This window comes from Malaclemys terrapin, chromosome 18 (assembly GCF_027887155.1).
Source record: "Malaclemys terrapin pileata isolate rMalTer1 chromosome 18, rMalTer1.hap1, whole genome shotgun sequence".
In the NCBI taxonomy this organism is placed as follows: domain Eukaryota; kingdom Metazoa; phylum Chordata; order Testudines; family Emydidae; genus Malaclemys; species Malaclemys terrapin.
The window spans coordinates 11,908,073-11,934,182 of record NC_071522.1 but is presented as its reverse complement, the minus strand read 5'-3'; the positions used below and the strand labels follow the sequence as shown (position 1 = coordinate 11,934,182).

Here is a 26,110-nt window from a genome sequence, read left to right as displayed (position 1 = left end):
TGGTGCTGCTGTGGTGGTGGTGTGTGTGTGTGATGTTGAAGGAAACAATCTTACTAATTTTGGGTTGGATTTTTGTTATGATAATTTTGTGGTGATGCAGGCTGTAGGTGCTGGATTGACATCTCTAAAGAATGAACTCATTTGCAGAAGCAGGGCATCAAGGGCATTGGGCAGTACAGCTCCACCAATGTACCTCATCTGGATCAGCCACCTCTAGGAGTGAAAGAAATTAATTCTCCAAAGCCCATTCACTCCTTGTCTTCTCAGCTGAGATTGCAAATAAGGCAGCCAGTTAATGCTAAATGCAGTGGTGTTTTTGTAATGAGAAGCAGATTCAGACCACTTTCTCATTTCATGTAGGTTTCTAAATATCCACTAAAAATTAATCATTTGGGGTTGCTATTGACATGAGCTGGATTGGAACGACCAACGAAGAGGGCTGTGCATTCCATTACCCAAATCCCTCAGCCATCCATTGTTTTGAGGATAGAATCCCCACGTTCTGCTCGTGACTCTTTTCTAAGCCAATTATCTAACTGAAGCAGAGTTCTACTGCTTTAAGATAGTCCCTTCTGGTTCCTTAGCTGAACAACATTTGAAACTTGATAGGGTGGGGTTTTCAATATGCTTCCCATGCTTATAAGCCACAAAGGTAATAAATTCTAAAGGCCACAGCATACCATGGGACTGCAACCTAATCATTGTTACTATATGAAGTCTCAAAGTAGAGGCCCGCATTTATTATTCTTTTTGCAGTACAAAAAGTAAACAGGCAAATGGCAATTTGATTTCTGCAATGCAGCCTGAAGTTGCTTATTGATTCAATACACCCTAATTAAATTTGAAGAGCCATTAGTCAATTTTGCCACCAATACACTAAAGTTTTACTCTGAATATCGCAGCTAATTCAATTAAAATTCTGCAGAGGATGATGAATTCTCAGCTAGGTAATAGACAAAATGTAATTATTAGTAATTTAAAATATAACTGACTTTAAAATGCCTGGGAAATTCACCTTTTCTGTGCTCCGTATGCCACAAATGAAGACTGATGTGTTGTCTTCCCAATGATCCTTAAGACAGACTGAGGTGTCCAGCTGTTGCTACTGGGAATTTTCACACCATCTGAGCGAAGCATTTGGACTTGTCTCACTGTAGCAGTTGATTTATTCCAGATCAGCTCTGACTGCTTTGAATTGCAACCACATATCACTTCCACCTAAACATATCGCGAAGTTTTAGCTATAGGAAGGATGAGTTTGTCTGACCCACGGATTTAAAAAAACTCCCAATAACTATATCAGGTTAAAAAATAATTAAAAATGCCAAGACTGAATAACCTGGGCTAGGATCTGACAGCCTGTCCCTGGAAGCTTTGCCGTTTGAGTCATTCAGAGACACTTAATGCCTTTAACAACACAAGGGACTTCTCAAATTCTTTCCTGGCTTTGGTGCATCGGAAGTTTTGTCGCACTGGTGGGGCTAGATTTTTGACAGAGCTCAGGGCTGCATTTTCCTGTGCTCAGAGCCCAAAACTGCAGCTAGGTTTCAAAAAGTGCTCAACCCCCAGTGCAGTGAGCTGCTTTGAAAATCTGGCCTTGATGATGGGTGCTCAGGCAAAACTACTCCTGACTGTTGGGGAGATTTTGCCTGTGTCATGACTGAGCTCAAAGTCTCTGCGTGATCAGGGGGACAAATGGAGACATGCGATAGACTGTTGGAGTCCACTGATAAATGTGGTGTGGGAGGTATATACTGGAATTATCCATTTTGACAACATCTCTTGTGGTCATTATGGTCAACGATAACTAGAAGTAAAGCCATGAAAATAGAAGCAAAATCTCCATCTCGCCAGGATAGCAAATTATATGTTTGACATTTAATACAAAGGCAGGTCGGCCAAATCATACTTAGCTGTAATTGGCGGTAACACACTGTATCTGCAGCCGAGCGTTGTTCAAGCAAAAACATCATATTTCTGCCTTACCTTTTCTTTCAAATTCTATGCAATCCAGTCTTCACAATGGGGAGCCTCACTGAGTGCTACAGGCATGGGACAGAAATCTCATCAAGCTCCAATAAGATGTTTTCCTAAGGCCTCCTTTTGCTTTCTATTTCTTCTTATTCTTGTTGCATTCTCTTCCAATTTTCCTTCCTCAGTGGCTCTTCCACTCTACTGACCAGAAAGCTACATGATGCTTTGGCACAGAGAAAATAGAATACTATGTCCTTTCAGTCACACACACACGTCCCATGGGATTTACACCTTCCTCTGAAGTGTCTTGTATTAGCCACTCTTGGACATAGGATGCGGGGTTAGAGATGGCCCAATCTCATATGGTTATTCCTGTGAGAACAGAGAGGGAAGAAGGAAGGTTTCTGAGGGGCTAGCCTCTACTTTATTCCCTGTGTTTATGCCATGTCCAGCGGGAGAGAGATCCTGGGTCCTGCATCTTTCTTCACTTCCTTTATTGCTCTCCTCTGCCTCACACCCTCGATAAACCTGGTGCCTGCCTGCCCCTGTCTCCCTATTGGTTGGAAATACTGTCTTAGGCCATCCATCCAGTGTTCTCCTTTTGGGATCTCCAAAGACATTTAGCCCAGTATTTACACCAAGGCTTGGTCTACACTACAATGTTTTGCTGGCAGAGCTATGTCAAGCAGGAGTGTGTGTTGGGGGCGGGGGGGGGGGAAGGGATCACATGCCCTAGCTGACACAATTACGCTGGCAAAACCCCTGGTGTAGATGCAACGATACTGACAGAAGAGGGCTTCAGGGAAATGGTGTAGCTATGCCAGCAGAACTATTCATTTTGCCAGCACACACTGTGGCTATAACTGCACTAAAGTTAGTGCAGATGCTCTAAGCCAATGGGAGAGAGCTCTCCCATCAACTTAATTAATCCACCCCAATGAGCGGCAGTAGCTATGTCAATGGGAGAAGCTCTCCTGCCAACATAGCACTGTCCACACTGGCACTTAGGTCGGTGTAACTTAAATCACTCTGGGTGGCTTATTCACACCCCCGAGTAACATAAGTTATTGTCCTATTGTCTGATATGTGGCTCACAACGGAGAGTGCCAAACACAGGTCAGACTGTCAGAAAACAGGGCAGACAGCTCTGCTGGGCAGCATCACAGTTCTATTGACCTAAGCTGTATTGTGTGTCTCCACTAGGATGCTCAGCTGACATAGTTATGTCAGCAAAAGTTCTGTAGGTAGGGAAACTGTCAGACATTAGACTAAAATTGTTCCTTTAGTGACCTTCAAAGGGGATTCAGGCACCGCAGCTGATCAATAGCTGCATCCTACAAAAAAGGCATTGGAATTAATATATGCTAACGACACTGTAAACCCCCTGGCCTCTAGCTGGCCTGAGGGTGAGTTTTATGTTGCACCCAGATCCAGATCATCTTCATTACAGTGTGTCGTGTTCTCTATTAATCCATTGGGCTGTATGTTAGTTGTCGGGTTTTTGAAATATGGCTGAGCACCACCTCAAGATTAAAGTGTGAAAATTTGTCATCCTAAATTTTCACAATGATTTTATCATGACTATTTTTTTTTTTTGAAAAGTCAATGGAACTAGTTTATATTTTTAGCTTGAAGGCCTAATTTAAGGAATACTTACGTGCAGTCTGTATGTGTGAGCTTCATTAACCTGTCACCTCCCTAGGTGCCTATAAATTGAAACCTCTATCATTCTGTCAGCTTTGTATCAAGACCACTTAAACACTATCTGCCTATCATCCTGAAGGTTTTTTCCCCCACCATGAATACTGAAGCAGAACTCCCAGACTTTGTGGTTCTCTGGGCTAGTAGATTTGAAATAGCATGAAACAAAACTGGCTGCACTGGAGAAGAAACTAGACAAGGGTCTAGAATGAATCATGCTGAAATCTCTAAATCTTAATGCATCATGGAATTTTCTGGAGAGAGTGTTTTGTATACTGACAAAAAGCATGATCAGGCTTCACTCCATTAATTTACAGCATTACTGAGACTGCAATAAGCAATTGGCGGGGTCTGATCAGGTAATTAATTGTACTCGTGAACAGTATGTCTACCTTTTTTATTTGCTCATCTCCGTGGTATTGGAGCACCAGTGTATTTGCATACCATCACTCTGAAAGATACTGTCTTGCCTGCTTCCTTGGACAATACTGTCAGTGGAAGGCTAGTCTTGTGGTTGAGGCACTGGACTGGGATTCAGGAGGTCTGGTTCAATTGGTGGCTCTGCCACAGACTTCCTTTGTCACCTTGGGCAAGTTAATTTAATGCTCTGTTTTGCATATTTTAGTCATTACAGTTGCAGGCCTGTTGTTCCGGGAGGTGGGGTTTCTACAGTGATGGGAAAACTCCTTATGTCACTTTACGGAACGGTGGCAGAGCCAGGGTACTACAGATGTGCCACCGTGGCACCTGTATTGTAGACTTAGCCTCAGTTATGCAATTCCCACTGACTTTTTATATAACAAATTCCATTATGCTCTTTTAAATAAAACGCAGAGGGATTGCTCTCCAAAGACGGGATTCTGGCAGGTGGAAAATAAAATTGTGCTGAATCCCTGCCATATGCTGTGATTTTTAAAAAGGGTCTTTGTAACTCCCTCCCTCTGCCCTGTTTTTCCCCCATGCTTTTTGATCAAAAGTATGATGGTTCCATTGAGCTGTGATTTCTTCTCCTCCATTGTCCTACCTTTTGGATCTCAGTTTTTTCCCACCATTATATAAAAAGAGCCTGTTTTATATGTGGACTGGTGCAGTTATAAGTGATGACAGGGACAATTTCCAATTGACTCTCCGAGCTGCCACATCTGGTTCCCTGCCAGGGATGATATCTGCAAAGCACTGAACAAAATCAGAAGACTAAAATAATTTTTCTTGAGCGAGATTGATTTTGAATTGCATCTGTGGAGTGAGCTAATTAGACTTTTTTCTATTTCCCTCCAGTTCAAAACAAGCCTATTTTATATAAGCCTCCAGGAAAAGCAATCTGCTTGCAATTGCAGCACATACTCAGTGGGTCCTCGCTCTCACCACCAGCGGAGCAAAATTCTGGTCTTTGTTGCAACCGTGCAAATTTGGAGTTGCTCCACTGAAGTTACTGGATTTACAGCAGTGTAACGGAGAGTGGAATCTGGCCTAGTGACTTCAGTTAGGGTGACCAGATAGCAAGTGTGAAAAATCGGGACGGGGTGGAGGGTACTAGGAGCCCATATTAAAAAAAAGCCCCAAATATGGGGCTGTCCCTATAAAATTGGGACATCTGGTCACCCTAACTTCAGTAGAGTTGCACAGGGTGTAAACCAAGGCAGAATTTGGGACTCTGGTTTCTGCGGAAGTGAAAATACATTCAGTACACATGCAAAAGGGTAACAAGACAAACTCCTATTCAGTACTTAAACTGCAACCTAACAGCACTGGGATTTAGGATGGCGTTTGTTGTAATGCTTGGAATTCCCGTTGTCAATAGTGTCGTGTGTGCACATAGCACGTTACAGACAGAATAAAAAACTGGGAACAAGATTTCCAAAAGTGACTAGAGATTTTAGACACTACAGCTTTTGGATGCCCAGTTGGAGACAATTTCAGGGCCCTGATTTTTCAGAGTGCTGACCATGCAGAAAAATTAGGCCCCTTTAAGTTGTCTCATGTTGGGTGTCCAAAATCACTAGTCATTTAAAAAAATTGTTTGCCACAACTCTCTGCCCCAAATAAATTAAGATTTCAGTTTTCTATTATGTGACTTGATGCAGGGAGAAATGACATCAGGCAAGGAGGGAAAATATGCTACAAAATAAATGATTGAGGTGTTAACGGATTCACTCGGGAAACATTGTTTTAATCTCTCCCTGTAGATAAAGGTTCAGATGACAGAATAGTCAATATTTGGTTGTTCATAGAACATCAGCACTTTTTAACTCCCTCTGCTAAGACAGGTGCCAGTTGCAATATAAACACCAGCCCAGCAGGACCTGAAGCCAAACCTCCATCTCATTTCCCTCATAAGCCAGAGGGAAGCTATCTGATGCCAATTAATTTTGGTCACTACCCACCCAACAATGAATTGGAGCCGCTGAGGGCTACTACAGCCTAAGTTGATACAACTTACGTCGCTCCGGGGTGTGAACAGGCACCACCCGAGCAATGCAGGTTTTGCACTGTCCACACCGGCACTATATCATCGGGAGATGGTGGTCCGCTTCTCACCAAGGTGGAGTAATTCTACTGATGGGTGAGTGCTCTCCCATCAGCATCGCGCGTCTTCACCAGCGGTGCAGCTGCGGCAGTGATGCTGTGCTGATGTAGCGCTGTCGTGTAGACTTGCCCTCCGTTCCTGAGGCAAATCACTTAAAACAAACACATTCTCCCCACCATCCCACCCCTAATATTATGGCTCGTGCCCCAGTATTTTTCTGGAGCTCTGCTGTGCAAAGACTTGCTCTTGCAACATGTGTCACCTCTCTTGCTGTAACTGCTGTCTGTCAGTGCATTAAGAATTCTTCAATGGCTTATGAGCGTCTCCCCTCAGCGTAGTTAATCCGCCTCTGCAAGAGAGAGTAGCTGCGTCGACAGGAGAAGCTGTCCTGTCGACACAGTGCTGTTTACACCGGGGGTTAGGTCTGTGTAACTACGTTGTTCAGGGGCTTGGATTTTTCACACCCTGAGCGACATAGTTATATTGATGTGTGTTTATAGTATAGAACTGGCCTAAGTCTCTGCAGCCTTATGGCTCTTTATTTTTAACACAATGGCTTTTGCTTAGTTCTCTCTTTCCCCACACGCCCCTATTTCCCTCTTCACATTAATTGTGGCTACAATGAATCAGTATTTGGTATAAACAAGCCACTTGATTTTTTTTTTTTTCAGGTGGTATGTGACTCCTCCCCCCCCCCCCCCCCATCTCTTCCCAGAGTCAAATAATTAAAGGGTGTTTGTATATAACTGACGGTGCAGTTTATGCTGCTATTAATTTTATTGCCATAGCATCTGCTGTTGCCAAATGATGTGAAGAACAGCAAACAGAATATTTGGCTTAGTGCAGCAAGTAGGGAAGGGAGAGGACAGATACATTTTGGAATGCTACTGCCTATTACATTATCAGATGGTTGATGTAAACAACAGACGTACTTATACCAGCAGGTTCTAGAGATAAATAATGAATTGGATTCCTGCTGTCCTTTACGTGCAGATCGTAATTGACGGCATCTTGTCTCAGCACAGGTTGCTGGCGCTGTTCTGCAGCTGCTAACTTCTTATTTTTTAAATATTGTTTTATTTATGTTCTAAAGTAGAGATCAGCAAATGCATAGGAAATGTAGAAAGCTTAAATTGATTGGCACATGAGAAAATGTTACATCTTATGATTTTGAAAATGGTCCCCTAAGGCCCTGACCCCGCAATGAATCCCTCAGCTGGCTCCCCTCTTCTTTTTGCTCTGTTAAAGGCCAGTTCAGCACTCACTGAAATCAGTTCCATATAGGATTTTTCATTGGTAGAGATCAAAAGGCTTTACAAAGGAAAGTCCGTATTATTATCCTGATATCACAGATGGGGAAATGGAAGCACACAGATGACTTGCCCAAGGTCACATAACATGTCAGTGGCAGAGCTTGGAATAGAATCTGGGTTCTCTGACTCCCAGCCCAGTTCCTTTCTCTTGGACCATGCTGCCTCTTTTCCCTCTTCTCCTTCAAGGTTTGGTGCAATTCTATTCCTATCAGTTTAACACTGATCATGGACAGATGAGAAAACAAAACCTAGACCTTGAAAACACTGTTTAAATTAATCTCTAAATCTAACCACAACATCTCTCAGTATTCTTACCAGGAGGAGAGAGAACCTGAATTCTGAAATGCAAAATAAATAGTTTTACCCCAATGGTATTTTGATTTAAAATGTAAACTAGAGTCAGATCACTAGCACAATCAGACTGCAAAACTGATTGCCACCCCAGAAGCTGATGTCCCGAGGCCCCAAAAAAGTCTGGTATTTGACCAATTCTGTGGCTTTTCATTCTCTGCTCTGTCCTTTGAAGCTACTCACAAGAATCATGTAAGCTCAGGGAATAGCAAAATGTAAGCACAAGAGACCAGAAGAATTGTGCTAAACACCTGATGACGACTCTGGAATACGGTTTCTGCAAAGGTTGCTGCATGCATAATAACTACATATTAAAATGTAACTTTGCTCTGAAAAGTGACTATGTAAAAATTGCACCCTTCCCCTGTGTATTTTCTGAGTCCTATCTGCTTACTTTAGTGACTAAATAGGCTTTACCTCTGCTAGCACTGCAGAGCCAATGCAGTTCTGGGAGAGTGAGACAGATTTATTCTAAGTTTTGACTGCAGAATCTCTGTGGTTGGTGATGTGACCCAGAAAGATTCCAGCTCGTCTTTTCAGATGCAGAGCTGGGTAGGCAGCACCAGCAGACATAATGTGAAAATTATTGCCAAACGAACATGGGAACCCATGATGCTATTTTTAGTTACTTTTCAGAGCAGAAATCTCACGTGGGCTTTGATTTTGGAAAGTACTTAAGCATGTGCCAAACTTTCACCAAGCGAGCAGTCCTGTTGACTTTAGTGAGATTATTTATATGCTAAAGTAGCTTCCAGAATCAGGCTCTTTAAATGTAGCATAAATTTCAGTCACTTCACTAGTCTAGTCTTGGTCACAGATCTGAACAAGCGCATCCTGCTGACCACGCACTAGGATGGCTCCGAGGGAAGTCCAAGCCTCTGTGTGCATTACGCTTCCTAGAGCCTCAGCAGGGTGCCGCACTTCTTCCTCCCATGGCGCTCTCTGGGTCATTGCCTCAGCACCGGCTACCTCTTCTCAGAAATGGGGCTCCTCAGCTCACCTGCCTTAGTCCCAGGGCTGACCCCCAGTGAACACAACCCTTTCCCAGAACTCCTCCTGAAAAGTGTGAAGCTTCTGGTTACAGTTCTAAAGTAGTCACACACTCTCTCGCTCTCTCTCTGCACAGCCTAACACCTTTGTGCTTCTTTATACTTAAGCATGTAAAGCACAGGAGAGCACAGATCATACAAAACAATAAACACTAAATTAATGTCCCTGCCCCAGTTTCCCCACCGCTCTGGGGAATTCTTTGGGGTGGTGTCTGAGTCCCTTGGGTTGTCCGGAGTTCTTGGACCCATCTGGGCTCAGGAAAGTGGGCCACCAGATCACCTAGTCTGACTTCCTGTCTATCACAGGCTGTCAACACTGCCCAGCACCTGTGCACTAATTCTAAATCTAAAATTGGACCAAAGTATTACAGCCTTTATAGCACTAAATAGTTATGGGCCAGAGGCAGAGAATAGGAGGGACTGAGATGCATCAGTGTCTAAGGCCCCTGCAATGGCAGGCAAATGATTAAGTGAGATATACCCAAATAATCCTGGCAGGTGACCTGCACCTATGATTGCCACCTTTCTAATGGCTGGTAACTGGACTCCCGAGGTCTCACCCTCTGCTCTGCCTCTTCCCCCAGCTCCGTCCCTGCTCCATGTCTTCCCTCAAGGCCCTATCCCCTTCTCCACCTCTTTCCCCCCCAAGCCCTGCCCCTGCTCCACCTCTTCCCCCACAATAAAAAATAAATGACATCAGGACTTGTCAAATAGCACTCAGAGACACGCTAAAACCCAAACTGTCCAGGTGAAAACAGGATGGGTGGCAACCCTACCTGCATCCCCCCACTGCAGAGGAATCACTGTGAATATGACCTGGGGGAAAATTCCTTCTTGACCCTGTATATGGTGATTGGTTAGACTCTCAGCACCTGAGCAAGAACCAGCCAGGCAAGCACCTGAGAGAGACTGCTCAGTGCCACCTCAAGACCCTGGCCCTCCCTGTCCAGCGTCCCATCTCCAGCTGTGGCCATCTCTAATGCTTCATAGGAAGGAGGGGAAAAAATCCCTAAACAAACAAACCCAACCACCACCACCTCTGAATACACTGGAGAAAAAAAAATCCCTTAACTCCTGCAAGTGACCAGCTGAAGCCCTGAGGCTCGTGTGTAGTCCCTTGAGTATGGGTAATACAATCTATCCCTATGAATCTATGACTGACCAGATCTTATTGAGCCTATATATCTTGGTTCACTTTCTTGTGAAGCATCCCCCAGCAGAGCTCTGGGTATTGATGGTAGCACCAGGTTTTAGTTGTAAGACTTTTATGTTGTCACATCCTTTTGGGCCCAGACTTTTACATGGAGTATAAAATTGCCAGTTCTGTGGTGCAATCTAATGATGTTTTTGAGACCTATCAATCTGTTAGGAACATCTAGACTTTCACCGATGCCTTCGGTTACTTTATAATCACAATAAAGCAGAGTAATGGTAGCTTTCTGTGATATAACTGAACCTTAAGGAGTTGTGAACAATTGGCTGTACTTTATGCCTCATGATTTTAAGTGCTTTCCAGTCTCGAGCTAACTGAGGCCTTGTCTTCAGCTTAGGGTAACCAGACAGCAAGTGTGAAAAATCCGGACAGGGGGTTGGAGGGTAATAGAAGCCTATATAAGAGACCCCAAAATCCGGACAGTCCCTGTAAAACCGGGACATCTGGTCACCCTACTCAACTTCATGCTAACCACAGGGTAAGACATCATGGGTTAGTCAACCTGTGGTAGCCTGACCCACAAGAGCACAACCACACTTACTGTGCTGTCACTCCCTGCATCTACGCTGGTGTTGTATCAGGCCGTGACCAGCATTACAGCTATCTGGGAGTGTATGCCAAGATTCATAGTACAACTCCTCACTGAATAGCTGTCACAGGGTGACTGGCCCCTGTGATTAAAGCAAGTCCAGCTCCCTTGCGCCAGGGACATAGCACCGGTGCGGACAGCCAGAGTAGTGAGTGAAGATGCTACCTACGCCAATGGGCGAGCTTCCCCCATCAGCGTAGGTATGCCATCTCCCTGCGAGGTTGTAATTTATGTCAATGGGAGAAGCCCTCCTGTCACCATAGCGCTGTCTACACTGGGAGTTGGGTCAGTATAACCGTGTCGCTCAGGGTGTTATATCAGCATGAACTGATAGTGTAAACGGAACCTGAGAGTAATCTGCAAATGGGTGGGGGGAGGGAAGAAGACTTGGCGTGCAGGGTCTGACATCTAAAGTTAAGGGTATGTCTGTGGCAAGTGAAGGTGTGATTGTAATATGGGTAGGCATACTTGTGGGTTTCACTGTGGGCATTGTTCTGCTGTATCAAACACGAGCGGTATAGGAGGCTGAAGAAACTTCAAGCAGGCAAACTCAAGAGTGCAGGCAGGTGCTGAGCAGAGACTGATTGATAATCTGCTTCCAGTTAGGGGTCAGAGCACAGGTAGATGGCAAGATAGTATGCAGGAATGGGTGCCCAGGGGGTTAAGAGGAAAGGATTTGAAGGACCATTGCATCTAGATTGTTGTGATTGCCAGTGGCTGCATCTTTTCACTACAGCTAACTTGAGGTCTGCACTATAGCCACTCTGTGCAGCACTGACAGAGATGTGTGTTAATGGGAAATCCTGTAGTTACGTCTTCAGTGAAGACAAGACCTGAGGTCTCGTTCCAAAGGGGCCCAAAGATAAGAATGCCATTGATTTAAGTAAGTTTTGGATTGGGCCCTAAATCTCTAGGGCCAAATTTTCAAAAGAGCACTGGGCCAGATTTGCAAGAGCTCAGCACCCATAATCAGGAGCCAGGTTTTCAAAAGATCCCAGCTCCCTTCTAGGCATCTGAATATGGGCCAGACTTTCAAAAGCATTCAGCCCCAGCAGCTCCCATTGTAGTAGTTCAGCCAGGGGAAAAGGAACGGTGCTCAGCATGCGTTGCCCAGTTGCAAATTTGTGCCTGGTAAGTTATCTTAATTGTAATACATGTGTTTGTTTTTCCCCCCATGCAGGGGCGGCTCCAGGCACCAACACCCCAAGCGTGTGCCTGGGGCAGCAAGCCGCCTGGGGGGAGCGACCTGTCGGTCGCCGCTAGGCCAGTGGTCAGGCTGCCTTCGGTGGCATGCCTGTGGGAGGTCCACCGGTCCCGCGGTTTCGGTGGCAATTTGGCGGTAAGTATGCCGAAGCCGCGGGACTGGCGGACCTCCCGCAGGCATGCCGCTGAAGGCAGCCAGCCTGCCGTGCTTGGGGCAGCAAAATACATAGAGCCGCCCCTGCTCCCATGTGATGTGACATGAGTTTTTAGAATTTTAAACAGACCCCATCAGCATTAAATTAAATTCCTTGAACCACCATGAAGTCAAGCCTGTTGTGCTGATTATTTTTTTTATGTAAATGTAATTATTTTTAAATTAGATTTATAAATTATGTAGATCTTTGATCAAAGGCTGTGAAGTGAAATGAAAGGATGCAGTTAAATATGTCATTTCTCCTAACTTCCTTTAGGGGAAGTAGAATTGTACTCCCAATAAGAGAACCCTGCTCTCTCTCTCACATTTATGTGCCCATGTAACCCACTGGTGAGTGAGTTACAAGCCAGTATCAGGGATGCTTTATATTTATTATAGATCGTTGCTGCTGGAATGTGAGACTCCATAAACATCTCGCCACTCTGTGGAATAGTTTGCTATAAGTGAGAAAATTACAGTGCTGCTTAAAAATATTCCCAGCATGGATGAAAGTGTGAAAGGCTTCTGATCCAGAACTCTTCTCACCTCTCCTCCCCCGAAGAAAGAATTAAACATCAAGGATGTGACTGGAACCCTGTACGAGAGCAGGCATTGATTGGAACTTTGAGAGTGGAAGGTGTAACGCACTGACACATTTTTAGCATTGGTCTTCATTGTAGATGATACTGTAGCCTGAGGCAAGGTTAGTGGCTCCTGAGAAAATATCTTTTTGTAAAAAGACAAATTAGTTTAGATCCCAGGAAATGAATTGGCGTTCAGAGCGTAGCTTCATCCCAGCTCTGCTGGCTAAGGTCAATTTTCCTACCATTCTCTATTTTCTTTCATTTCTGGGGCTTTCATTGTTATACACACTAAGCTGACAAAAGTGCTCTTCATTCACAATTTCATACTTTTTTACGTAAATACATGGAGGACTCTCCTATCAAGAAATAACACTGAATGGAAACATGATGCAAGTTTTGAGTTGACTAAATCTAGTGACTTGAGAGTGAGCCACAGGTGCTGGAACTAGAGGGGTGGGGGTGCTGCTGCACCCCCTGGCTTGAAGTAGTTTGTCATATCCAGGGTTTACAGTTTGGTTCAATGGCTCTTAGCACCCCTACTATACAAATTGTTTCAGCACCTTTGGAGTGAGCAGCCAATTTTTAGTCTGTTTTTCAGTTTTCAATTTGTAATTCCCCCCCCCCCGCACCCTTTTTCCTGTTCTCTCCCCTCCCTCTAGTTGCATTGGCAAAATGGAAATAGCTTTTAAAAAGGCAGGAGAAAGGAAAACAAAAGCATTGATTTTTTTTTAAAACAAATGTTTTCAAAAGTGAAAATTTTTAATACAAATTTTGAATAAAAAAAAAGTTCCTTTTTGAAAGCTGCAGAACAAAAATGAGTTTTTGAAAGCCTTTGTGGAAGCTATTTTCTATTGTTCATCTAGCTCTGTTGTTCAGGGTTGGACAATTTATATGCAGTGTAATTTTAAGGCATCTTTATCCTTCCGCCATGATTAATATTTAGTAAACCGGTACTTGGGAATATAAGCACCTGGTGAGCAGAGTTACACACACCGTGAGCTGTAGCTGTTAGAGGAAAGTTCTGTTCCTGAATTCCTTTGTTGTTTAATGGCCGTCTTGTATTTTTGTATGCAGTGTTGTTGTAGCCGTGTTGGAGTTGGGTCCCAGGATATTAGAGAGACCAGAGGGATTATTAAATAGTAATACCTTTTACTGGACCAACTTCACAAGCTTGTTTCTCTCACCAACAGAAGCTGGTCCAATAAAAGATATTAATCTCCCCTATCTTGCCTCTCTAATATCTTGGGACTAACACGGCTACAACAACACTGCCTACAACATTATTGGTTGGTAAGAGAGACAAGCTTGGGATGTTGGTCCAATAAACGATATCACCTCACCTCCTTGTCTCTCGTGTATTTTTGTTGCATTTTGGACTCAAGTGATTTGAAACATTTGACTTTGCTCACGATATGGAGGCTCAGCCCTTACGCTCAACCTGACTCAATTTCTCTGTCTCTGTTGTGTGATAACTTTTGAATACTGCAGCTGATTGATTCCAAAATTTCAGAAAGAATATTCTAGACAGCAATGGCCAGAACCCTATTGATTTTTGGGAAAGTTGCGGGGGAATGGAATCCATGAAGCCTCTGCCAGCTTTTTAGGACAGCCACAGCCTCCGCCTCGAACACCTCTTCAGTTGTCTGTAGATCAAACTGGGTGATGGCATCCATTAATGCCTTCATGCATAACAATATCCCATCTCATTTCTGCCTGTTCTCCTAGAGTTTAACATATTAGCATCTTGACTGACTTAATTCCCAGACAGAAAAATAATGGTGGTGGGAGGAGAAGGGTAGTGAAATGGGGGGCATACACACAACCTCTGGCCTAGGATGGGGTAGAGAATGGGGGAGCCTGCTGTGGGGGAAGGGGTGAATAGAGCGCACACAACCCCTGGTTGAGGGAAGAATTGGGGGATGCTGGTAGGGGCTCTGTGTGCCCCCCTCCCCTTATGTCATGGTGGGGGGGAGATGGGAGAGGGGAGCAGACAGGACCCTGCTGTAGTAGTGGTGGTGGGGGAGATAAACCCCTACCATGGTGGGAAGGAGTTGAGGAATCCTGGTGAAGGAGAGCTAGGGGGCGGGGGAAGAGGGAACACATAGAGTCCTTGCTGTGGGGGGAATGAGTGCATGGGGGAAAATGGAATGGGATGCACACAGAGCCATTAGTATGGGATGGAGAATGGGGGGTTGCACAGAACCCTGGGTAGGGGGATGGCTGGGGAGAATTGCAGGGCGTCCCTGAAATTCAGGGGGTGGGAGCATGGCACACGGAGGTTGAAAGAGGGAATGGAATTATTCAAGGAGCCCCTGGTGTGAGCAACAAGCATGGCCTATGCAAGCCACAAAGTGAGCGATGACCTAGTTTTTAACAGCCACGTTCCTGAAGACTTCAGAAGCCCTTCCACGGATAGTGACTGATAGCTCACCTCAACAATTACTCCTCTGCCTACAAGCTACTGCAGAAAGCATTTTCTCCCCAATCAGCTAAAAGTAGATAACATTTGCGACCAAGCTCTTTGGCGGTGCTACAATCCACCAAATGCCCCGACGAGGTGCTGATAAGTGAAAGAGATGGAATATGAAGATTGAAAAGAGGTTAATTCAAACCATTTTCTTGCCTCAAATGTCAGATGCCAAGAGACTTTCATCGCTTGCCATTTCAGCATGAAAAATGCAGAGTGTCAGCTTTTTGTTGCTGTAAATTAGAGGGCCTGTCACTTGTTCTTTTCAGCATGCTCCGTGCTGCAGAGCTTTTTCAAAGCTGAGGTGCTGGCTGTGGTAACTTGAGGACCTGTGACAAAAAAGAAAGGGGTGACGGAGCTGCTGTTCTCAATTGGTCCATCCATCAGTGGTAAAAGGCATGGATTCCTTTTCATTATGGGGCTGATCCTCAAGGCGTTCACTCTCTCTGGCTCTCTAATTACACTACTGCAACAGCAAAATCTATTTAAAATATGTTAGCTGAAGAAGAGTACCTGCTGGGAGCTAACTCAGCATCCTGTCACTCCACTCCCTGCCAGTTTATATTAATGGAGCTCTCATTGAAAGACAGTCGGCAGAGGAGGCCAATTAACTGAATGGAGATAAAGCTGAGGAGCTAATTGGGTAGCATTATCCCTAGCAGACAGGACCCTATAAGCAAACAAGGAAGGGCTGGAGGAGAGTAAGGAGCCTGAAGGAAGGCAAAAGTAGGTAGGTCTGGCTGCTGCTACCACCCTGCCCTTCCCCAGAAGCATGCGGGGAAGCTGGCTTGTGATTGGGAATATCATTGTAATATAAGAGGGACGACGACTCATGTATGTATGTATGTATATATGGCCCCTAGCCCCGTAGACTCTTGATTTCAATTGGACTGTTAGGCCCTACTACAATACAAACAATCATTAGTAATTATTAGAAGTGGTCAGAATTTTTTGAAACACTAATTGAAATTTTTTTGTAGCATTGACAAAAGTTTTCAAAAAGTCATAATTCTGACAAAAGAAAAATTTTCAAACTGCTTCTTGAAATTATAATGTGCAGTTGGCAACTGCCCCAGAAATGGCTCTTTCTCTTGTCCAGGCTATAGAATACTAGGTCTGCCAAATGGGTAATCGCCAAAAAGTCGGTAGGTCCTAGGAGAAAGTACCAGATTATGTAAAAGAGAAACTGTAATTGCTATTGTCTCTGGGAACTCATCCACGATTTTCCACTGGCTTTAGATGCAAGGAGCTGTGGTTTATATCACTGACATGATATTTTTCTTGGCCTGTGACAGTTAAAATATTTGTCTGTAATTGATGCTTGTTGGGTGTTGGTATTCATAATTATTTTTGGTTGGTTGATGCTTGATAAATTAGCAGTTTTTGATAGTGGAGGTCACCTTGGCCGTTAAAGACCCAATAAGGCAGACCGGTGAAGCATTTAATCTGTATTAAACTGAAAGAATGATATGGTGATAAACCAGCTGGAGTCGATCAGCGGGATTTAAAATTGAGACAATGAGATTTGAAGGGCTTCATAGTAGTTCATGCTCTATGGTTCCACATTAGATCTGGTGTCACCTCCCTACTGGTCTGGATTCCGTACACTCACTGCTGTAGCACAGGTTTAGTTCTTGGTCAGAGAAGCTATGAATCAAATTACCAACCCCTCTAATACTGACACTCAGGAAATTCAGCTAGAGAATTTCTTATCTTAGGCCCTGATCTAACTCCCAGCAAAGTCAACAGGAATCTTTCCATTAACTTCACTGGGGCAGGTCTACACTACAAATTTATCTTGGCACAGTTGCACTGTTAAGCTTTTAAAAGATGCTCCTGATAAGCTTGTGGAAGCAGAGAAAGAACTGACAAGAAGGAACTGCAATGCATGACAGTTTGTTAGCAAGAGTCAGGCTAACTGTAACCCTAATAACACGAGATTTGTAGAAGAGAGGATTGTGTGAGGCGAATGGGAAAGAACTGTGTAAGAAGTTGTTGCGACCTTGTGTAGATAATGTGTAGAAAATATTGTATGTAGGCTAGAGTCAAAACAAGTGAGAAAAATAAGATATCAAGATGGCCTATGTATAAACAAAATGCAGCTGTTGCTTGTTATTATCTGTAATGAAAGGTATAAATGCTTGCTGTAATTTTTTACCTGTAGAGAGACCTGCTTAGCTCTCTCCCTCTGCGCAATTGTGAGAGAAAATAAAGTATCTGACTTGCTGTACCCAAACAAAAAGTGAGAACTCTGTTATTCTCCGACAATTTGGGGGCTCTTCTGGGACGGCAACGCCCGCAGAAGCACCGGCAGCTGCTACCGTTCCCCTTCGAACTCCATAGCGCCACAATAGAGGTAAGAGACCTTTTGAAATCTCTATTGGGGTGTCGGAGGAGGACTGTCCGTGGGGCCGTCTGTCCCTGTTGGGCTCACGCCATCCGAACTTATTGGGTACAGCAAGTCAGATACTTTCTCTCACAATTGCGTATTCTCTAAAGTCCACTCACAGTTTTTGTACCGATATAACTCTGTTGGTAATGGGTGTGATTTTTTTTTTTTAAAAAACTGATAAGGCTTATGCCGGTATGCGCCCTATTGTGAACAGAATTATTCCATGATAAAGGTCCCTTATACCGGTATAGCTTATTCTATACTGCTTCAACTATGCCAGTATGTAGATAAGGCCTAAGCACTTTGTCACTTATTGAAGAGTGAATTTGTTTCTGCCATATGCAGCTATTTAAACTACGGATTTTTCTTTTAAAATGTTATTTAACAGGTCCATCTACTATGATCCTGTCTCTTACTGAAGCCAGGTCTGTCTCTCCCGAGTAATGCCTACAGCTATTTAAAAAAAAAAAAAATTCCTGTGCATCCAAAAGTTGACATTTGCTTTTACTCTTCAAACAGGGGTTTTATAAAGGTTTAAAACTGAGAAATCCAATGTGCAGAATCCATAAATTGAATCAAGCAGAAAAGTGACCAGTATTTGACAAAAAATCTGTGCCCCAAATACCGCAGAATCAAAAACTGTGCATAGAAGTACTCTGTAGTGCTCAATATTGTTTGCAAATATTTACTGTTACCACAAAGTGGTAACTGAGACACTGAAATTATTGTGGAAACAAGGAAGGACTTCTTTTGTGAGGTGAGAATTTGCAGCTTCAATTATGAACAGAATGGCTAGAAGGGTGTTGGTTCGTTGACCATTTTTCTTCAAAGGATCATAGCAGTTAGAGATAGAAAAGACGACTAGACTGAGGCCTGGTCCCCACTAAGTCCCCAAATCGGACTAAGGTACGCAAATTCAGCTACGTTAATAACGTAGCTGAATTCGAAGTACCTTAGTCCGAACTTACCGCGGTCCAGACGCGGCAGGAAGTCTCCCCCCGTCGATGCCGCGTACTCCTCTCGGCGAGCTGGAGTACCGGCGCCGACTGTGAGCACTTCCGGGATCGATCCGGGATCGATTTATCGCGTCTTAACCAGACGCGATAAATCGATCCCAGAACATCGATGGCGTGCCGCCGGACCAGCCGGTAAGTGAAGACTAGGCCTAGGTCCATCTTTGTTCAAGAGCATGGTGTAGTCCCCTAGTAAAGGTTGTACCAGATATAAACTGAGTCTATGCTTGAAGTTCATATAACAGGAAATGGAAATGACACCTGACATTATGAGGATATTAGAGTTTCCAGGGAGATAGGCCTGTGTATTTCCATAAGACTATTTGAAACATTGAAAACTATATATTGCACTGAGGTTAGGTTTACTAAATAGGCTTTAAAGTGTGTGTGTGTGTGTGTGAGGTTTACTAACTAGACTTTAAAGTGTGCGTGTGTTAGAAAAGTTAGTACATTGAGGGCGGTATGGGTCACAGGGACTGTGGGGCAAGGATGGGAGACCTGAGTTCTAGTCCCAGCTCTTCTACCAACCCTGGGCAAGTCAGTTCCCCTCTTTGTGCCTTAAGGTACATCTACCTTGGAGCTGGAGGGTGTAATTTCTAGCTTGGGTAGATGTACGTGCACTAGCTTTGTTTGAGCTAACATGATAAAAAATAGCGTAGCCATGGTGGCACAGGCTCGCTGCCTGAGCCTACCTAGTGTCTCGGACAGGATTGTCCTCTGGTGGCTAGCCCACGCCATCACCCATGCTGTCCCAGCTACAATGTTGTTTTTAGCACACTAGCTCGATCAAAGCTAGTGCCTGTATGTCTACCCAAGTGGGAAATTACACCTTCAGCTGCAGTGTAGATGTACCTTTAGTGGTTCTTACTGGTAAAATGATTAGGGGTCTGGAGCACATGACTTATGAGGAGAGGCTGAGGGAACTGAGATTGTTTAGTCTCCAGAAGAGAAGAATGAGGGGGGATTTGATAGCAGCCTTCAACTACCTGAAGGGGGGTTCCAAAGAGGAGGGAGCTCGGCTGTTCTCAGTGGTGGCAGATGACAGAACAAGGAGCAATGGTCTCAAGTTGCAGTGGGGGAGGTCCAGGTTGGATATCAGGAAAAACTATTTCACTAGGAGGGTGGTGAAACACTGGAATGCGTTACCTAGGGAGGTGGTGGAGTCTCCTTCCTTGGAGGTTTTTAAGGCCCGGCTTGACAAAGCCCTGGCTGGGATGATTTAGCTGGGAATTGGTCCTGCTTTGAGCAGGGGGTTGGACTAGATGACCTCTTGAGGTCCCTTCCAACTCTGATATTCTATGATTCTATGAAAATGGTGATGATGATACTGTTTTTCCTTTGTGAAGTGCTTTGAGATCCATGGATGCAAAGTGTCTCATAATTCCCTAATCCTGCAACGAAAACTACGTGTGTGGACCCCTGCACCGAAATGAAGCCCCACTAAAGTCAGTGTGGAGCACCAGTTATATCCGTGGGGCTCTGTGTGGGGTCAGGGGTCTGTCTATGTGGAAGAAGTTGCAGAACTGGAGCCTAGCAGATTGTTGTCATTCATATTTCCTTGTCCCAGTTTTGCACCATTTAGACCTAAAGGAAAAACCCCTTTGTCTACAACTTTCATCCCATAAATGATTCAAACTATTGTTCTGTAAAAATAAGTAAAGGAGATTGATGGTTTATAATGTCGCTAAATTGGTTACAATTTTTGTGGCAGATAAAAAAAATTCCCAAGGGGTGATGTTACAAACAAACTAAATGAACTGCTGGGTAGGAAACCTACCTGTGATCCCTTCTTATGAAGAAAAAATCTGGCAAGTGGAGTAGTATTGGATGAAAAAGTAGAGTCATTTCCCAACACCATTCTGCTTGCTGAGCTATTCCCATTGAAGTCCGTGGGAACTGTGTAAATCAGTGGCAAATTGTGGCCCATTGTGATATGCACACCACAGTATATGAGAAAAAGTAAAGAGCGTGACTCATGTAAACAAGGCTCATTTCACTTTGTCTTATTTTCTTAGCAGGTGAAGAGTCTGCGGTTTGCTCGTCTGGCTTTCTCCAGGAAAAGCAACGTGAGTCAAGGTTCTTTCCTTTTTTTGTATTCTCTGCTGTGTGGCAAACTAGAGATAACAGAAAACAGGACTACATTAAATGTTGACCAGTTTTAAGTCTGTTTTTATGCTGTTGAAATGTTAGGTCTGGGAAAATTGGAGTTGTTTTTGTCTGACATTTAACTAGGATGATAAAATTTATTAATCAAGTTACTGTAGCTTTTAATTTTTTAATGTGTTAAGGCTAAGCAATGTTTTGTACCCATGGCTAGAGTTGTGGGGCTCTAGTGCAATTGGAAAGTTGGGGTGTTGCCATGTTTCAAGGCATGTCTTTGTTGGCACAACACAGGTTATTTCTGTTCAGAATGATCATACGGTTCAGAATGATCCCTATTCAGTCTTCCATACTATGCTGACTCTTATATCTTATAGAGATGCAAGATATGTTGCTGTTTTAGATGTGGGTTCCTGTTAGAGACAGGGCTGGGCCAGACAGTGGTGCCAAACCTGCAATTGTGAGGCATCTTCATGTCATGGCGCCCCACCCCATCAGGGACAGGTTTAAATACCAGCTTGGTGTTTATTGCTCATGCTCTGGTGGTGCTAGCTGTGAAGAGTGAGTTATGATGGAGAGCTCTGAGTTCCTTGGAGAATTGGGATGGTCTCACCTTCTGCCATAGCACTGGCTGGGAAACATTGTAGGTTTCCCCCTCTTTCTGTTCACTAGGAAAACTCTCTAACTCTGTCCACCGATGCACACTGCAAGTCTGGACATATTAACTAGCCCTTCCACCTTGAAAGTAATATCTCACCCAGCATAGGTGTCTGGGGCTGGTACCAGGGGAGAAGGCTGCTCACGGGAATCTGGGCATTGCTCCATCTCCTATAGTCCACACTGGTAGCATCTAGGGTCTGTAAAGAAGCTTCAGTGGCACTTGAGAGAATTCTTCTGATGCAGGAGCAACATAGAGCTGATATGGTGCAGCCCTACTCTGCCTGCCCTTCAAGTTTCCAACAAAGGATCTGGCCCATTGTGTTTCATTGTTTTCCTCTAAACATTGCAGTCTGCGAGAATCTCCAGTACATTAAAATATTCTTTATCATTGGTTAATAGAAAGCATATGTTATCGGCTTTATGTGAACATATTTCTCTTGACAGATTTGTTGTTATAAACAGCTAGTAACAGCGCAGCAGATGGCAAAGAACTGCATGATTTCTTAGGGGAGTGTGGCAATGGAAATACAGTTTTCTTCAGGGATTGAGACCATCTTACGCTTTTTTACGTATAGTTAGTTTTCTCGGTGACAGTTTTACTCTAAATTCCTTTTGAATAAATGTATCAGGAAATTAGGGATGGGCTGGATAAAATGAGAACTGACCTAAATTTTGATCCAAACTTGAACTGAATCTGAACTTTAAGAAGCTAAGGAACAGCTAAATTATTTTCCCCCAGTATGGGTGCGTGGGTGGGCTGGTTAGTTGGTTGGTTAACTAACTACAGGTCTGCCGCATCTTTACGGGGTCGGCAAAAAAAAAAAATAAAATAAAAAAGAGAGAAAACAACAATTTTAATACTATACCTGTAGTGCGGGCTATTTTGCCTGCCATTGAACTCAATGGGATTTTGGCTATACGCAGTTTTCGCTTTACGCGCTAACCGTGGAACGGAACCCCCGCGTAAGATGAGACAGACCTTTATGTATGTATGTGTGTATGTAAAGACTTGAGCGGGTATTTTCAAAGCTACCATGGGATTTGGATGCCCAGTTCCCCAAATTCCTGAAATGGCTTTGAAAATCTTGACCTTGCTGTGTAAACACTTGTTCTACTTCCCATTCAGATCCTTCTTTTTTCTACAGCGCGAACTTCCAATCTGATGTACTTCGAGTGCAGTGATCAGTTTGGCTGTATCCCCAGCCTGACATTGAAACTCCTTCTCAGACACCTTTGTAAGCCACTGGTGAATGTATTACAGGTCCCTCTCTGTCCCCAAGCCACAGAGGATATGACTCTGTTACAGTGCCAGCAAGAGAACCTGGTTCCTCGTAGCTCATGCTTTTATCTTTGGAAGTCCCTAGTTCAACCCCCAATGTGTTGGTCAAGATGGCAGCCATCAACCCTTCATATCGACTGTAAGGCTACAAAGTATAATAGTTTCTTAACAGTTAATTTATCATGTCACATTTGATTTACTTCTGTGAGTTGGCAACTTTATAATTTGCCAATTCCTTTTCTCAGCCATGGATAACTATTTGGTACTTTTGTGTCAACCCTACTTCATTTTAATTGTTGTGGGTCGTGAATTTTGCTAACAATTGCAGAAGTATTAGCATAGTTTTTAATGAGCTGGTGCGCAGTCCAGCAGCTGTCCTGCCAAATGATGCTTACTAGTTCCTGCTGATTTTTATAATGAGACCTTATATCTTTTAAACAAGAAAATCGTTTTATCTTAAGACGGATTGAACTTCTTTTAATTTGCTGCTGTTAATACAATTATCTGATGATCTATGACTCAAATTCAGCAAGCTATTTAAGCACATACTTAAATCTCAGCCAAGGGAACTATTCTGAATTGGTGCTGTACATCTTATTCTACTGTTAGAAACTATGGAAGGCCTCATCCTGCAAAGACATGTGATTAACTTTATTTACCATTCAGGTCATTGCAGAATTAGGGTCTGAATATGTATAACCCCTATTCCTCTATAGGATGCTGACCATGGATATAGGGTGGTAACACTCTACTACTGCTGCTAACTAATGGAGTTACTTCTTGAGCTCAAGTGGTAAAAGTCTTTTCTGAATGGCTACAGTTGAAGCCCTGCTAATGACCTATGCGAGAAGTCTTTCAGTGTTCCTCAAATACACTGATAATTAAGATCTGCTTTCAAAGCAGAAATAACTAATTTTATCAAAGTCTAGCTAAGATCATATGATATTTGCAGATGGAAATCAGCTTGATTTTTTTTCCAGTGCAGACTGACTCCAAGGCAGCAGTTGCAATTCCTGCATATATCTTTAAAACATAGTTATTGCAACAAGTCGGGTTGTTCATAGAAAAGAGTAGCCTTTTTTATTAAACTTAATTTTCTTGATAATCTGTTACTATAATCTTCACATTTAAGATGATGGCTCTGATTCTCCACTCCGTATCAGTCAGGAAGCAAATGGAGTTACAAGAGAAGTAAAACCAGTGTAAACAACAGGTGAATAAAAAAGCCATAGTGTTCATGGGAAGGGACAATGATGCTAGTGAACACGTTGGCCAAACATTGTGAATCTTAAACTTGGAATAAATACAGAGTTGTTGAAAGTAAAATAAAACAACCCCCTGAAACATTGAACATGCAGGTCTTACTTGGAAAAGTTGTTTTTTTTTTCTTTCACATTAAAGTTTTTTAATTGAATCGCTTTGCTGTTCCAGGATAGAACACACTCCACTTACTTGGGAAATATGCTAAACTGGGAAGTCTCCCAGGGAGCTGATTTAAGCCAGTGACTGTTAATAGCAATGTCTCCTGCTTAAGCAGATGGTAATTTTGCCTAATTGGGGTTCCTTTTTGTGACTCAGTGGTTCTCAGACCTTTTGTGCATGTCGGTGTCGTGCTGGTTCTGTCTGATTGCTCCTCCAACTGCAGTTTTCAATCCCTCCATTGCTGTGATAGTATGAACAGCTTCACTGTTGCTAGTTCTTGGTTATTTTGCTGCTTCCATTCCATATAAATGTACTTGGTCCCTCCCAGGTACCACTGCTGCTGGCACTGGACAGATTGCAGACTTAGGCTCTATCCATAGATCAGATCTGATCCAGTGCCCCATTCAAGTCAATGACAGTCTGTCCATTGACTTTAATTGGCTGTTGATTAGGAGACCTTGATGCTTTCTCTGTACTCCATGGGACTGGTCTTGTAACTTGATGGGCTTGTAGCATTTCTACATCTCCTTGAACAGCAGTAGTACTATCCACCTGCAATTCCTCAAAATGGAAATGAAAAGGTATGGGCACTAAGGCATCTGAAATAAGAGGATTCTGCAGCACTGTGGGTGATACCCGGTGGTCATAATTACTCCTGAATCTCTGATGAGTAAGTCCAGTGCCACTCACCGTATGCCTTATAAGATTGTTACCCATCTACTTTGTTTCTCTGTTGATAGCAATCTTGCATCTGAGCCAGAAGGTCCAAGACCCTAAATCCAGATATAACAATGGCCTCGTACATTAATCTGTGTGTGCTGGAGTTTGGGCAACGTGTCCTGGAAAGTGTGCCATCCTTTTTGATGAGATGCAGCACCAAGGCCCCTTCTACTCATCTGTTTTGTCTATCCAAGTTTAAAAATCCATGGCATACCTTAAGGTGAATAATCCTGTGTCCTAGTCATCATTGCCTCAGTAATAATGCTTATTATTTGCATAGCACTTGATCATCATGAACACTACTTCAACTTTGCAACAGCCCTTTGAATTGGATAAGTATAATTGTCCTCCTTTTTCTGATTGGGAAGCAGAGACCAGAAAGCTACTGAGCTTGGATTAGAGCTCCAGAGTAGGGCTGGTTGAAAAATATCTAATTTCAAAATTTTTCTGTTAGGCAAAAAGGAAAAAAAATGTTTCATGAAAGTTCATTTGAAAAAAAAGTTCCATTTTTTCAAACAGCCCCACTCCAGAGATCTTGGCTGTACAGTCCTGTGCTCACACTGCACAGCTAAACTGTTCAATGCTATATATCCGGCTGTTGTTGCTCAGTGCATAATGGTGGTTCTGTTGGACTCGCAATGCAGTTAGCTGAATTCATCACCAAGGTCTTCAGTGAAGCTGCACCAGTGGAGCCGAGAGCAGAATTTGTCCTCATTGTCTCCAGCACGTATCTTTGAATAGTTCTGTTGGTAATGAAGCAGAGATCAGGACTTAAGCTTTGCAGATTTTTGGCCGGGAGAATATACAAGAATATATGGCTACTGAAAGTGGCATATTAGCTGTGTTTCTAACCAGTTTTACTAGCCAGGCACTAGTTAAACATGCAAACTGGTGATGCTTTATAAAGCTAAATGGTAATGATCTCGGTATGCATAGTTGTTATTGTAGCACGTGATAATGTTACTTGGTACTAAGGTGAGTTTATGCAACACGCATTGAGTTTTAAGGACCTATCTACATGAGGAAAAAAGGTGCTCTGAGAAAACATGCCTTATAGTGATAGACTCAAAAAGCTCAATTTATTTAGCTTAATAAAAAGAGGTTAAGTGGTGACTTGATTACAGCGTGTAAGTATATACATGGGGGAATAAATGTTTAATAATGGGCTCTTCAGTCTAGCAGAGAAATGTACAACACAATTCAATGGCTGGAATTTGAAGCTAGATGAATTCAGACTGGAAATAAGGCCAGTATTTTTAACAGTGAGGGTAATTAACCATTGGAACAATTTACCAAGGGTCACGGTGGATTCTCCATCGCTGGAGAATTTTTAAATCAAGATTGGCTGTTTTTCTAAAAG

General features: G+C 43.3%; 1 protein-coding gene across 1 annotated transcript in view; it reads left to right on the top strand.

The window, feature by feature from the left end:
• The window catches only part of PITPNM3 (PITPNM family member 3), a 361,048-nt gene that overhangs the window by 179,256 nt on the left and 155,682 nt on the right, over window positions 1–26,110 (top strand). The window contains exon 4 of the mRNA XM_054008467.1: window positions 20,585–20,635. Within this exon, the coding sequence (XP_053864442.1) occupies window positions 20,585–20,635 (51 nt within the window). The remainder of the gene's footprint in view (window positions 1–20,584; window positions 20,636–26,110) is intronic.